General features: G+C 39.6%; 1 protein-coding gene across 2 annotated transcripts; it reads left to right on the forward strand.

Moving 5' to 3' along the window:
- Positions 1-1535: 1535 nt before the first annotated feature.
- Positions 1536-14965, forward strand: TDO2 (tryptophan 2,3-dioxygenase). 2 transcript variants are annotated; one of them, XM_082237256.1, is made up of 12 exons: positions 1536-1670; positions 2423-2528; positions 5119-5209; positions 7096-7166; positions 7787-7914; positions 9281-9467; positions 9681-9788; positions 10731-10842; positions 10955-11012; positions 12155-12234; positions 13282-13372; positions 14332-14965. In XM_082237256.1, the coding sequence occupies exons 1-12, from the start codon at positions 1633-1635 to the stop codon at positions 14483-14485; spliced, it is 1224 nt and encodes a 407-aa protein (XP_082093382.1). In that variant the 5' UTR covers positions 1536-1632; the 3' UTR covers positions 14486-14965. The 2 variants fall into 2 exon arrangements, with proteins under 2 accessions (XP_082093382.1, XP_082093383.1); XM_082237257.1 differs by lacking the exon at positions 1536-1670 and adding an exon at positions 1781-1917.
- The last annotated feature ends 772 nt before the right edge of the window (positions 14966-15737 follow it).

A 15737-nucleotide genomic window follows, 5' to 3' on the forward strand; every position in this document is an offset into this window, starting at 1 on the left:
AGGGACTTGAAGCTACTGAACGGGAAGAGGCTGTGCCCATGACATAACCCTTTTGTCTTCACAGCAGACATGGAGATGTTCCATCTCCCTCTGCCCTGATATTCAAGATTGCAAAGTCCACAGTCCAGGGTATGACATCTCAGCAGCTCCAAGGCTGGACCTAGCTCCACTCCAGCAGGACTGTTGTTTGGCTCCAGTGCCCTGTTTCTGTAGGGCAGCTGGATGCCTCTTCCTCTAACAGCCTCTCCGTGTAGTGTGAAGCAGAGAGACCCACACCCACCCACACCTCAAAATTGTGTGAAAGCGCAAGTACAAAAGTATAAAATCAAATTCTCACCATTAAACCATAACATGCAACCGGATTAACCAGATGGCCTTTTCCTTTCTTGCTGGTAGAAAGTAAAGCACTATAGAAGCACTCAGCTTCTGGAGCCTGCCATTGCCTCCTCTCCTCTTGTCTCGCATTTGGTCCCCCAAGGCAAAGGATTCTCCTGAAATAATAAAGGAATCTCCTGGAAAAATAAAGGAGACTCCTACAGAAAAGCCATCTATTTGGATGAAATGGAGTCCTTAAATGGAACTGCTGAAACGGGAGAGTACTCTAGCTATGACAACTGCATTTACTGGTTATCAAAGGAAGAGAGGTTTGTATTCCTGCTTGAGTTTGGTGTGTGTGTGTGTGCTACCACCTTTCAGCTTGTTAATATTCTGGGGGGTTGCTGCCTGTGTAAGGGAACGTGATTTGGAAAGTTAGCAGGGTGCTTGCAAGGGACGATGTGATCACAGTGTGGCTTTTGCAGCAGTGTTTAAAAGCAGCAGACAATATTGGAGTAAAACCCAAATTTTGAAAGTTTGCAAATATAAGCTGCATTTTAACTGTTCACGGGCAGAATTTGGAAAAAAAGGTGCATCTTATATTCAGGCCAGTACAGTATTTTATGTTTTGTGTCCCCCCCCCATTAAATGGTATTCTGTATTCTATTTTCTTGAATAATTGTTTCATATAGAACTGATTATTTTAAAATAAGGTTACTAAGAAAAGGAATGTTCTATCATTGGGATTATACAGTACTCATCTTTCCCTTTTTTATATGACTATGTTGTATACCAAAGATATAATACAACAGAGGCACAGTGAGAAGACACTGTCACTTACTTCAACAGTACTCTGTTAATGATTAGATGGAATTGAGTAACAATGTTTAACAAATAAAACCAGGACTTGGGAAACTTACTGTGAAAGTTCAAAGCTCTTTTAAAGTTAAGCTCTCTCTCTCCCCCCCCCCCCCCGCGAAAGATTTAACAAGCCCTCAAAACATAATGTTTCATTTTAATTTAAAATGTGAACGTTTGATTGCCTGAATTATAGGTTTACTGCTAGGAAGTATTTCTTGTTACCTTCATAATATGCATTTCATTAGTTTCTTTTTTCAGAATTGCTTTCAGAATTTGAACTCTTATACATGGCATTCTACTTTCAGCAATTAAGGATGTTCTTGACTCCATGAAAAAGACACTGATCCATTTGTCTGTCATTTTACTCAACTTTGATTTCAAACTTTGTGCTTGGCTGAAAATGATCAGTTGGGTGCAACTGCAGCACAAGTTGCTCACTGTGACCCCTTGACCTTTATGACCATTTCTTCAGTTCTTCTTTGGGTTGAACCAAGGTCAGTCGACAAAACAAATATTTCATGGAGTTTGTTTCAGGATATACTCTATGATTGTAGCTGAATGACAAGAGGAATGGCTGTTGAATAGGGGGATTGGCTTAAATCATGGGATCAGGTTACACAAAAACGGTTCTGCTAGCATTTAGGAAATGTCAATATATTTTACCTCCAGGTGATTCTGACTCAGTGTGTTATTAGATTCTGGAGTCATGAGTGGGTGTCCATTTTGGGAGAACAAATACCAGTAAGTACATTTCTCTCTTTAAAGAATAAGGAAGTAATTTAGATAGGCACAGAACAGAATGTCCCTGTTTTCTGAGGAACGTTGGAGGGTATGTTATGAATGACCAAACTTTAAGAGGACAAAAAGAAAGAATAAAATACTGCCTAATGGGTAGATAATTAACTTCTAAAAGGGTATTTTTTTAAACAAATCACAAGAGCTACTTTTTGGGATCTTAGCAATTGACGTGGCATATTTTATATTGCTTTTTACACTAAAAGATGGAACTGCTCAATCAGTTATGTTAAAAACGTGAACCATCATAATGTCAGAACAAGTATGTGTCCTTTGGTCACTTCCATTAATATATATAATATGAATATATATAATCACTCTAAGGCAAATTTGAATGATCTGAACAATGTTACTCTCGCTAACATTGAATACTTTCTGTAAGTGATCTTTAGACTGTATACACTCAATATCACTTTTACTGGTATTAGGAATGTCTGTTGTTTATTCCTAGATTTAATTTTAAGAAGCTGTCACTGGAGGATGAGGAAGGCGACAAATCACAAGAAGGGCTAAACAAGGCTAGCAAAGGTGGCCTCATCTATGGAGACTATCTGCAGGTAAGTGTGACTTAGTGGTGCAGCTTCAGCAATGACAGCTGGACCTTTTGCATATAGTCAATTGTAAACATACTGAACATTTGTGGCTACGCAAAATAATTACCCACATCTTCTATAGTAGCTAATATATCCTTCATAATAGTGAGGTATTTAACAGCACATTCATATACATATCTACTCAGAAGCAAGTTCCACCAAGTTCATTGGCAATTAGGGCTTTTCCACACTTCTGCTTGACCCATGCCTAAAAAAGCTTGGGCCTGAACTGTTTCCCGCTTTACCCACACTTTATAGGCATGGGTCTGAGCAGTTTTGCCTTTCCCTCGCCACTTCCCCCTGGAAAAACCCACTCTTCGGCGCAAAATCGGAACAAACAGCAATCGATGGAAAACCCATCTGCCAATTCAGCGTTAAAAAGTTGGATTCCCAGGGGGAAAGTTGCAAAGCAAACGGAGGTGTCAATAAGCCCTTACTTCCACATCAGTGGGTATAGGATTGCAGCCTTTATGTATTCTAACTTTGGGTTTGGAAAATTGTTTCCCTCAGGCATTTCTAATTTTCTGTGAATTTTGCCGGGGTGGGGGTGATCAGAATGCCCTTTGCAAACAAACCAATTACAGTACCAAACTTTAAAAAAATTAGTAAGAATGATAACTACTGCCAGTAAACTATTGCTAATGTAACTATAAAGGTAAAGGGAGCCCTGACCATTAGGTTCAGTCGTGGCCGACTCTGGGGTTGCAGCGCTCATCTTGCTTTATTGGCCGAGGGAGCAGCGTACAGCTTCCAAATGCAACTATAATAATAGATAATTAAAAGTTTTTAAATTATAATGGTTTTCACTAAGCTATGCTTTCTAAAAGTTTAACTCTATTTCACTTTTTTGTTTTTGAGAGGGGGATCTGAATATAGAAAATGGTTTTTAAGAGTTGAAGGTGTTGTTAGTACTAGCAGTTCTGTTACTCTGTGTCAGCTGAGATGCTTTATTTGGCAGAAGTCAGATGATGATTTTACATTACATTACAAAAGCCTACAAAGGCCAATAATCCTGCCTGACAATAAGTCATCATGGGCCAAATTTGTGTGTCTGTATGCCTGGCTACCGCAGACAATGATTAGGGACAGGGTTTTCTGAATACCTCAATGTTAATCTTATCGGTTTAGTTCCCCCCCCCCCAATTCCTGTCTCAGTGATGAGAAATGGACTTTTCCCCAAGCTTAAAGTGCTCACTTATGGGCTTGTTGATATTTATAACATTTCTCTTTCAAGGGGCATTGCTTAGTGTTAGTGTTACATGTGAAAGGTCCCCTGTTCAATTTCCAGCATCTCCAGTTAAAAGGATGAGGTGATAGAAAAGCCCTTTTCCTGAGACTCTGGCAAGCACTTGCCAATCAGAGTGATAATTCCATGTTAAATGGACCAGTGGCTCAGTTTTCTTCAACGTCATATGACCTAGGGCATATTTGTGACCATTTATCCTTTCTATTAAAGAGCGACCGACCAGGCCTAGGTAGACAGCTGCCAGACAACGGTATCAACAGATAATTCAAACAATTGTACTTCTTCTCATTTATTTGCAGGGTTTAAGAGCAACCTTTTGACAAGTGCTTAAAGATGGCTTACAAAACAAAGCCCTATGAAAACATTAACTCAGTAGCATTTGCGGGCAGGGCTGAGGAAATAAGACCCTGGAGACCTGCTGTTATTCAGTATAGGCTGTAATGGACAGTACTGAATCAAAACAGCTTTTGGGAATGACATCTCAGACAAGAACAACAAAAGCTACAAAAGCTACAATAGCAAAACAATTAATGTTGTTTTTCAGTTCCTTCTAGTTTCTGACACATGTGTACACATTCACCCTATACATTTAAAGTGCTCTGATACCACTTTAAATAGTTATGGCTTGGCCCAAATAATTCTGGGGGTTTCCTAAGGGTGTTGAGAGTTGTTAGGAGACCTCTGTTCTCCCTCATGGAGTGGTTTAACAGTCCATCCCTCCTCACAGAGAACTCTGAGAATTGTAGCTCTGTGAACAGAATAGGGGTCTCCTACCAATTCTCAGCACCCTTAACGAAGTACAGATCCCAGAATTATTAACACATATATTTTTGAATGCAGTCTTGACTAATGCACACATCGTGGGAAATGGTTTCTCCTTAAATTGCATTTTTGTATGTTATTTTCACTAATAGATTCATTTTATGCACACTTTACTGTAATACGTGCATTTTTGGCAAACATTCTTTGGTTGGAGAACTGCTTCACAAAATTCGGATATGTATGACTTTCAAAGGATGGCTGCCCTTTGGTTATCATATTGTTTTGGAAAGTGAAAATTTGCTAGATTCAGCTTTAAAAGCAAACCGAATCAAATTTATCCCCCAAACCAAACCAATGAGTATGACTCATTTGGATATTACTCTTATTTTTTGGGGCAGCGGTGGGGGAGGGGGGAATCTGTGAAGCTTCAACACAGTTCTGAACTTAAAAATAGTTCATGTTGATTGTTCAATATTTTTTTTTAAGCCAAACCGAGAAAAGTTTTGTGAGAATTAATTATACTATTTCAATGTCTTACTTTTAAAGCTGGACAAAATACTGAATGCTCAGGAGCTTCAGAGTGAAAAGAAGGGGAACAAAATCCATGATGAGCATCTGTTTATTGTGACCCATCAAGGTAACCTTTCAGAAGAAGCAGGAGCAGAACAATTGCTGTGCAGGCAGCCCCACTGGACTGAGGATGACATTATTGTCATATTTATTATATTGGTCAGAGTTATGAATGAATAATAATAATAATGCATTAATACAGTGAGAGCACATGGACATATATTATCCATTCCTCTGAAACCTTGCCCCATTTTTAAATTTTGATGGGAAAGATGTGGTGGAGCATGATTCAGTTTGGGGGGGGGGATTTCCTAGATGTCTTGGTACCAAACTATTTTAGATTTAGGAAAGCTGCTTGATTGGTTGATGTTTTAAAAAAACACCATTAAGTGAAATATATATGCTGTAGACATCGGACACACACACATTTTACACTAGACGCATATGAGGGCCAATTCTGGGACCTTTTGCTAACTACCCAGAGGCCATCCTGTTAAACTGCCTTTTGGCTGCAAAAGTCATTGAAGTGGAAGGGCAGAGAGGGGCCAGATAAGGCAACTAAGAAGGATACTTGAGGCCAGAAAAAACTGGAGTCAGTATGTATAAACATTTTATTTATGGATTCTACCTTTCAGTAATGATAGCAATATATTATTATTATTGTTATTATTATTATTAATTTATTTGTACCCCACCCATCTGGCTGGGTTTCCCCAGCCACTCTGGGCGACTTCCACAGAAACCAAAAATACACTAAAATCATACATTAAAAACTTCCCTGAACAGGGCTGCCTTAAGATGTCTTCTGAATGTCAGGTAGTTGTTTATCGCTTTGACATCTGATGGGAGGGCGTTCCACAGGGCGGGCGCCACTACTGAGAAGGCCCTCTGCCTGGTTCCCTGTAGCTTTGCTTCTCGCAATGAGGGAACCACCAGAAGGCCCTCGGCGCTGGACCTCAGTGTCTGGGCAGAACGATGGGGGTGGAGACGCTCCTTCAGGTATACTGGTCCGAGGCCATTTAGGGCTTTAAAGGTCAACACCATCACTTTGAATTGTGCTCGAAAACGTACTGGGAGCCAATGTAGGTCTTTCAAGACTGGTGTTATGTGGTCTCAGTGGCCGCCCCCAGTCACCAGTCTAGCTGCCGCATTCTGGATTAGTTGTAGTTTCCGGGTCACCTTCAAAGGTAGCCCCACATAGAGCGCATTGCAGTAGTCCAAGCGGGAGATAACCAGAGCATGCACCACCCTGGTGAGACAGTTTACGGGCAGGGAGGGTCTCAGCCTGCGTACCAGGTGGAGTTGGTAGACAGCTGCCCTGGACACAGAATTAACCTGTGCCTCCATGGACAGCTGCGAGTCCAAAATGACTCCCAGGCTGCGCACCTGGTCCTTCAGGCACAGTTACCCCATTCAGGTCCAGGGAGTCTTCCACACCAACCCGCCCCTGTCCCCCCCCCCAAAACAGTACTTCTTTCTTGTCAGGATTCACCCTCAATCCATTAGCTGCCATCCATCCTCCAACCGCCTCCAGGCACTGACACAGGACCTTCACCGCCTTCACTGGTTCTGATTTGAAAGAGAGGTAGAGCTGGGTATCATCTGCATATTGATGGACACCCAGCCCAACCCCCCCCCTGATGATCTCTCCCAGCGGCTTCATATAGATGTTAAAAAGCATGGGGGAGAGGACGGAATCCTGAGGCACGCCACAAGTGAGGGTCCAGGGGTCTGAACACTCATCCCCCCCCACTTTCTGAACACAGCCCAGGAGGAAGAAGCGAAACCACTGTATAACAGTGCCCCCAGCTCCCAGCTGTAAAACAGTGCCCCCAGCAACTTTTCCATATTACAATTTCATAATATGGTGATGATCAACCTCTGATATTTCAGCTTAACTCATTGTCAATTTCCCTAAGAAGCGAAACCAAAAACAGTGCCTTTTGATTTCAGCTTATGAACTGTGGTTCAAGCAGATTCTGTGGGAACTGGATTCAGTTCGAGTGATTTTTCAGAATGGTCACGTAAGTAAGAGAGATATAAGATATCTAATGAAAATACCCTCTTATTTCTATTTTTCACCAAATAATCACTAAATATTTTAAATTCAACCCCTGTTCAGGCATCCTGTTCTAAAGACCTATTTATGGGATGAAGGAGAAAAGGCTCTCAATACTTTTGTTCCTTCCCCAGTGATATCTGTGTATTTATTTGGGAGAATATCTGCAGCAGGACAGCCTGAAAACATCAGTTGAAGCCCTAAGGTTCCTGTTCACAAAGACAGTTTACATGCATTTGTTTGTCTGTCCGTATCTTCCCAACAGCATGGACAGCAGTAGGGCTTTGCCAGTGGGAAGTGCAGGGCAAACAGAGAAATGTGAACATCCCAGCAGCTCCTATACTCCCAAAAAGAGTTTATGATAATCCTCAGTGTGACACATTCATGCATCATCTAAACAAAATGAAAGTGCGCACCCCCCCTTAAGAACAATTGTTTCCAGATTCAATTGATTGGGCTATCATTCAAATTAAGACTCAGGTGATTAAAACATATCCAAGTGACACAGCCCTAATTAGAATAACCTATAGAGGCCCTGCTCTCCCTTGCCAGTTGAGTCATGACAATGATGTCTTTTCTACTAAGGTGAGAGATGAGAGAAACATGCTTAAGGTTGTCACTCGAATGAACAGGATAACAATGATCCTTAAACTACTTGTGGAACAATTTTCTGTTCTGGAAACAATGACTGCCCTGGACTTCTTTGATTTCAGGTAAACACTGTATCTGATTATTTGATTTCTCATGCTTAGCTGTGTTCACAAGTAATTGAGCATCTCATAGGGTTGCCATATGTCCTCTTTTTCCTGAACTTGTCCTATTTTTCATGTGTAGAGTCGTGATAGCGATCCATAGTTAAAAGTAGAAGTTGGCAAATGTGCCTTCTTTTCTCTCTCTCTTCAAAATATGGCAACCCTAGGTCGCCCGTCTCATAGCTCAAGGGAAGCATTCAATTATTTTAATGTTCACACTGCCAACAGATAAGTGGTTATACTTTGGGATTTAGCTAAGAAGCTGGACAACACTCCATTATTACTGTGGTCATTATGAACGTTGGAGACCTGCTGGATAAAGCCAAGGGCTTATCAACTCCAGCAGTCTGTTCTTACATGGCCATATGGCCCATGTGGTTCCCAGCAACTGGTATGAAGAGGCATACATACCAGCCACCATGGGCAGCCTTATCTTCCATGAATTTATCTAATCCTCTTTTAAAACCATCCAAGTGGGTGGCCATCACTACCTCTTGTGGGAGCAAATTCCACCGTTGTACCATCACTGTCTGAGGCACTTTATGAAGCACAAGAAGGCAGGCCTCTGCACCAGAAACTTATAATTTAAAATTCAACACAGAGTAAACAGCAGACAAAAGGGAGAGAAGTGCAGGGTAATCAAGAGATAAATGTGCAATAATTTCATGTACTTATGCTCAGTGCCAAACTTGAAATTCACTTGGTATGTAGCAGGCAACAATTTCCTCCCTTAATTACAGGTTTTTGGAAGGGGGCTATCAGGAAGTAGCAATGAGGTAGAAATTTGATTCTGTTTGCATTTAGAGGAAAACTTCCTTAGTTTGCACTTTCCAAAACAATATGTGAACTGAAATATAGCTATCCTTTGAAATTTGCACTTCTCAGAATTTTGCAGTGCCATTTTGCAAACAAAATCCATATACTTTGGTAATGTGTTCATATAAAAGCACATGTTAGCAAAAAAAAAAAAAGCATACAAAAATGTGTTATATTAGGCCAAATTACTTTGAAAAAATGTGAATGTTAGGCAAAATTACATGAAAATATGTATAATTAGGAGAAATTTGCACTAAAAGGCTGATGGCAGCTTCCTGCGTTGTTTTTAATAAATTTGCAATCAAACATAGAAATACATTTGGACTGTGGGACTGGGTTGCTAAAAAGTGTCTATTAACACTATTTGTATATTATTACTACTACTACTTCTACTAGATTTATTTATACCCTGCCTTTCCCCCTGATGGACGCAAGGTGGCTTACAGGTAAAATGAAAACGTGTTTTTACAATCTATTCTCAATTGTATTTTTTTTAAATCTATCCTCAAAGAGATTATCTGAGTCCAGCTTCAGGATTTCAGAGCTTACAGTTTCGACTGCTGGAGAACAAGATTGGTGTCCCTCAAAGTCTGAGAGTCCCATATAACAGAAGACATTATCGGGATAACTTCAAGGGAAAAGAGAACGAATTATTGCTTAAATCTGAACAGGAGCCAACTCTATTGCAGCTAGTGGAAGTAAGAGTTTGCTGGGGGGGGGTATCAATAAAGCAGTCCCTATCCCAATAGGAACTGCTATATTCAAATATAAACATTGTGCTATTTTTAAGCCTACACATTTCCATAAGTCTTTCTTAAGATTGTCATTGCCACTTCACATACTAAAATATCAAATATTACCAGTACAGGCTATGCAACCTACATAATAGTGAATCTATTTTGTTTTGCAAGGCATGGTTGGAGAGAACGCCAGGACTTGAACCAGCAGGATTTAATTTCTGGGGGAAATTTGAAGTGAATGTACTGAAGGGACTGGAAGAAGAATTTGCAATGGTGCAGGTAAACATAATTTGTCACAGATCCATCCCTGCCTGTATGTTGCAAGAGAACTTCCTGGGTGCAGTTCCACGAGAGAGCCCATCTGTATGAACAATTCTCCATGCATTTTGGAGGAAGGGAAATCTAAGCATGCCTGTGTGATCCGTTTTTTCTATGTGAGAATATATGGTTCTAACATAGCTGAAAATCACACAAGCTATAAGGAATCATTTATGCTTGTATTATCATGTGGATTATATGGTGATGCACACACAAAGGTATTACCTTGTGGACACACACACACACACACACACATACGTGTGTGTGTGTGTGTGTGTGTGTCTTTTGGGTTTTTCCAAGTGCCACTCATCCATTTAGCTGCCTCTGTGAAACAAAATTTTCATCATTACTGATCATAAGCTCATTGCCAATTCAGTGATTTGGAATAAGGGATATATTTCCTATAAAGGTTCTACAAGCAATTGTGTCAGTACCAGGAGTACTTTCTTAGGGTTCCTTAACCCCTTCAAAAAACTTCAGTTCCCAAAGTTCATTGAGTGGTAATTAGGAGCCATGACAGTTTTGTTCTCTCATGACAGTTGGGGCTCTCTCAAGTCAAGTCACTGAACTTGTTATCAGAAGTCTAATTCCCATGTTGCCCCATGGGATGTTAAACAGAGATTTAATATTCATGTATGAAAAAAACTGTGAATAAGTTAATGGAAGAATTAGCAGGTGGGTGCATGTTTTGTTCCCTATTCACGAGGGTGAGGAAGACTGAGAATGAGAGTTCATGAAGAAAGCTGAGACTGATTGGATGACGTTGAGTGCATCTTGGGTCAGCATAACTGAGTTCTTAAGGAAAATTTTGGAACTTAGGACATATTCCATTTTATGCAAATCAACGAAAAAGTGAAGCTTTTAGTATGTTTTTAAAATAAATAATTGATGTGACTTCAAAAGGCCAAACAAGACTTGGAGGAAAAAGAAGATCAACTGGCAGAACTTCAGAAACAAAAAGAAGTGCTCATTTCATTGTTTGATGAAAAACGCCACGAACATCTCCTTAGTAAAGGTAGGCAGGCTCATTAGAGTGTGCAGATGTGAATTGCCAGTTTCTAGCATGCCAGATGGAACTAAGCTGTAATAAAACTGATATATTATTTAACATGCATTACAATTTGCAGGTGAAAGACGGCTGTCTTACAAAGCAATGAAAGGAGCTCTAATGATCTACTTCTACAGGTACATTAAAGGGTGACTCATCCCTGTAAAATCTCTCTCTTAAAGGGTGACTCATCCCCATAAAATCTCTCCCACTAGCAATCTTGTTTTCTTCCTCAGAGTGTGTTATTTTATAAAAACTTTTTTTAAAAACCACTTTCCTGCTGTCTTTCCCAAGTGTGGTTGCTGGTTTTGAGAGTGAAATATTCTTAGTACAGTCATACTTTGGTTCTCGAACAAAATCTGTTCTGGAAGTCCATTCAACTTCCAAAAACATTTTAAAACTAAGGCACAGCTTCCGATTGGCTGCAGGAGCTTCTTGCACTCAATCAGAAGCCGCAACAGATGTTTGGGTTCCAAAGAACGCTTGCAAACCGGAACAGTCACTTCTGGGTTTGCTGCATTCGGGAGCCAAAACGTTCGAGTTGCAAGGTATTTGACAACCAAGGTACAACTGTATTTGGATTTTTGCAAGTAGATGCGCCCTGCAGTCTTTGCCTGGGTGAACTGTAGAAGGTTGGGAAAGGGCTTGGATTTCAGAATGAAACATTCTAGGATTTCACATTATGTTTCCATCACTATTGGTAAATAAAGTGTAAGGCTAAGCATTCTTAAAGCTGGGGTGTGGAAGTCTGCCTTTTCAAACATCCTCCAAGGGATCATAGAACTATGCCCTAAGTATACTTCCTAGGGAGTAAACCCCACTAAACACAGTGGGATTTACTTCTCAGAAAACATGCACAGGAATGCACTGCCCATCTTTCTATCTTGTGTGGAAGCTGGTTATAATTTAGCTGCTGAATGCCACGTGATCTAGAGTCAATAAACAAATGTGCCTTTACGCTTACAGAACCATCAACATGAAACTCCTCTCTCCAGCTCCTCTTAACTCATATATATGTCAGCAGAAAGAATAGAAGCAGGAACCATATAATCTTGTGAGACGCCAATTACAAATGTTATCTTTGTTATCAATTTACTGCTGTTTTTGAAATAGCAACATTTCAACCATAGCAGGCCATTAAACTACTTTTGCAAAGTTTAGTATAAAATATAGCATAGCATGTATTTACCAATGTGCCTTTTCCTCTGATGCACACAGTAAAAAATGATAATTTTAGTACATTAATGAGTTTTTCCTCTGTCCTCCCTGCCTCCTTAAGAGAGGAGCCTCGTTTTCAGGTTCCTTTTCAGCTCCTCACTTCTCTGATGGATATCGATGTGCTGATGACTAAATGGAGATGTAAGTTTTCTCTCCTGTGCTATGACTGCCACAACACACTAACGGACAGTGCTCCCCCCCAAAAAAATGTTTAGGGGTACTCTCATTTTGACTCAAGAAAATACAATTTTCAAATCAGGAAAAATAAATATAGTAAATGGACAAAAGTACAAAGATTCACAAAATGTTTAGGGGTATGTTTCCCCTCAGAAAAAAGCACTGTTAACGCACATTGCTACTATAACAGTACTGAAACCCCAAGAGGTTGTACAGAGAACTGACTGATGAAATGCGTGGCTAATTAATTCATGCTTGTCCTGCAAAACATGGGAAATCACATAACTACCTATTCCCTGCTGTTACATGTGGATGACACCTGGCAGCTTTGCACACAGACCACAAACTAACACTGTTGTGGCGTGATAGGATTGAGAGCAAAGGTGTATTACAGATTCTGGAAATATGTGCACCACTGACTCATGGTGAACAAATACTGCAGACAAACCCTTTGTCTCTCAGTAAGTCCATATCTGCAGTTTTCTACTTGGTATTTGGGGATCTATCATTTCTATTAGATCTACCTTGTCTATTAGAAAAATATTCACCCCATCTTCTTTTTCTTTTTTACCTGAACTAGTTAACTGAATAAAATTGTCTTATAACTAGATGCACAGTGGCAAAACATTGAGCTACACATCAGGAAGTCTCCCAATTCAAATCTTGCCTTTCCCATGAAATCACTTTCAGCAGGCCATTCAGTTTCAGCCTCATCTGCAATATGATACTGAACTGCCTTAGACAAGACACTTTAAAAACTCTAAAGATGCAATCCTATACCCACTTACCTCCATGGGACTTACCTCTGAATAGGCAGGTATTGCAAAGCATGATCTGTGCTGATAGTATTTAATTATATAGTTGGGTGAAATATGTTAATGTAAAGACACTCAAGTTTGCAATACAGAGAAGCCAAGCTATGCATTATATAACTTTTTAAAGGGCCATTCCAGTTGTAATACGATAGTCTTTTTAATGAGATACGCACTAAAAAAAAGTTCGTCTATTTAGATAACCATGTGTGTATGGTGCACAGAATGATTGGCAGCAAGGCTGGGACTGGAGGATCCTCAGGATATCAATATTTACGCTCAACTGTGAGGTGAGTCTATAGGAAATAGAGTTCCACTTTATAGTCATGTTTCATAAATGGCAACGCACATGGACAAGTCAAAAAACGATGATGATATGAATAAAGAAAGAAGAGAGCCATTCTTTTAACATAGAACATATTTGCTTTAACACTGTTTCAAAATTTGTGTCTGAGGGTTTTCTTTTAAATAAAAAAATGACACTGCTACTAACAAATATGATTTTAACAGTTTACAGGGAGAGTAAAGATGGAGAAATAAGCTTATTTCCCTATTTCAAAACACTAGATTTTTTTTCCCACCCAGTGAAAATGACTGGTAGCAGGTTCAAGACAAACAAAGGTATCTTTAATCAGTGTAGTAAATTCATTGCTATAAATCAGTCTTGTCAAATCTGGTACCTCCCAGATCGCTTGGATTGCAACTCTCACCTGCCCCAGCCAACACTTGCAAGGATGTGATCCAAAATATCTAGAAGGTGCTAGATTGGGGAAGGCTGCTATAAGCTAGGACAAGGATGTTCCCTGCCAGCCATGAATGCAGGAATGTGAAAAATGTGGCTACATGAAGATGGTGTTCATAAGTAGCTACACTGGTGTGGTTGCTCTTGCGGTAAAAATTACCCTAATTTTCCTCTGGTTTATCATAAGTTCATCTGGTTACATTTCATACTGCAATCCATGCAGCTGCTTGAATCAGGCCACAGCGGACTTTAAAGGGGACCCACCACTACAGGAGCCATGTTGTTGGCACTGCAGAATTTGAGGCATAAGATCATAGCACTGTCAAGGCCCTAGTTCACCACTTTCTATTCAGCTTTAGTGTTGGAGGCTGGTACAACATGAAAACTCCTGATAACAGGACTATCTATGTCAAAAGCACACTCCATCATGACTTACAGAACTAGAAAATAATATGGAATACCATTCCCCCCTTTAAAAATATGAATGTGTTTCTTTTTCCTTGGCAGCGACCGGTACAAAGTGTTTGTTGATTTGTTCAACCTTTCAACATATTTGGTGCCTCGTCACTGGATCCCCAGGATGAACCCTACTGTTCACAAGTTCCTTTACACAGCAGAATATTGTGACAGTTCCTACTTCAGCAGTGATGATTCAGACTGAAAATCTTCCATGTCTGCTCCTTGTAAATAACTGAATGAAGCTCGGTCCTTTAACATTATACTTTATGCATACAGTATGTAACAGTATAGAAACAGTATAGAAATCCATATCTATTTATGTGCAATGTACTATAGCATCTAAAGCACAATAATCAGCTCCACAATTTATAAATAAAATTTAGAGATGATGAGGCAAACAACTCAGATCCATTTATTTTAATGCTTTGAACTGTTGTTGTTGTTGTCCCTGTTTAACAATGTTCTGTCTGATTTGCTAAGCTTGCTCAGATAACTATTTTAGGCTGCTGTCCTATACCCATTTACTTAGGAGGAAGCCCTACTGCACTCATTGGGGCTTTTGTTTAGACATGTATTTCGGTTGTACTATTGAGTTTTGTGATTGTGAAGATAATGTTTTAATGTGACATGCCTTGGGAGGTGGCATAGAAATAATTGTAAATAAAATAAAAATAAAAATCTACCCTGTAGTATCGAGTAACTGAAGAAATAAGGTAGCAAAATCTATATAATCCTCTTTTCAGCGATAATAACATGCAGTACCACTTACCACATTGATCTTCTATACTGCATAGAGACAATCAATTCCACATTATGTTATTAAGGTAATAGAGTAATGCTATGAGAGACTCCAGGACTCCTTACTGAGGGACTGAGCTAATATTTGACTTGGCTTAGGAAGACACAACATCATTTTGTACATAATGCTTGGCATATATTATGACGCAATCACAGCTGAATTTCATCCTTCTCCAATTATAAGTGACTAAAAAGAAGAAGGATGCCAGCCTTTATAATTATAGATACAAATAAGAAACCATGATTTTTTTTCATGATTCTTTATTATAAAAATTATAAATGTTCAAATCAGGTAACTTTTATTTATTCATATTTTAATCCAAATTGATTGCTAAGCCACCACAGTTTTTCCTAAGCGCTTGAAAGTACTGCCATTTTGTGATCAAATGTTAATTTTAAGCATTTCAAAATACTATTCATTTGTGCATGTGAATCCAGTGTAGAACCAAAGAGAAGGGAACAACACACCTGACAATTGAAAGAGAAGTCAGATTGCCAATATTAAAGGGATAAGCAAAGACTTAAATATGCTACTTTAGGGCCTATACGAAACAGAAGTGATGTCATTTCCCCAGAGAACATAAATGCTTAAGAACAGAAGCAAAAGGAGAGCTCAGCAGTAGCAGAAAATCAGAGAAAACACAGCTGCTGACTGG

This window comes from Podarcis vaucheri (genome assembly GCF_965113315.1).
Source record: "Podarcis vaucheri genome assembly, chromosome: 9".
Lineage (NCBI taxonomy): Eukaryota > Metazoa > Chordata > Lepidosauria > Squamata > Lacertidae > Podarcis > Podarcis vaucheri.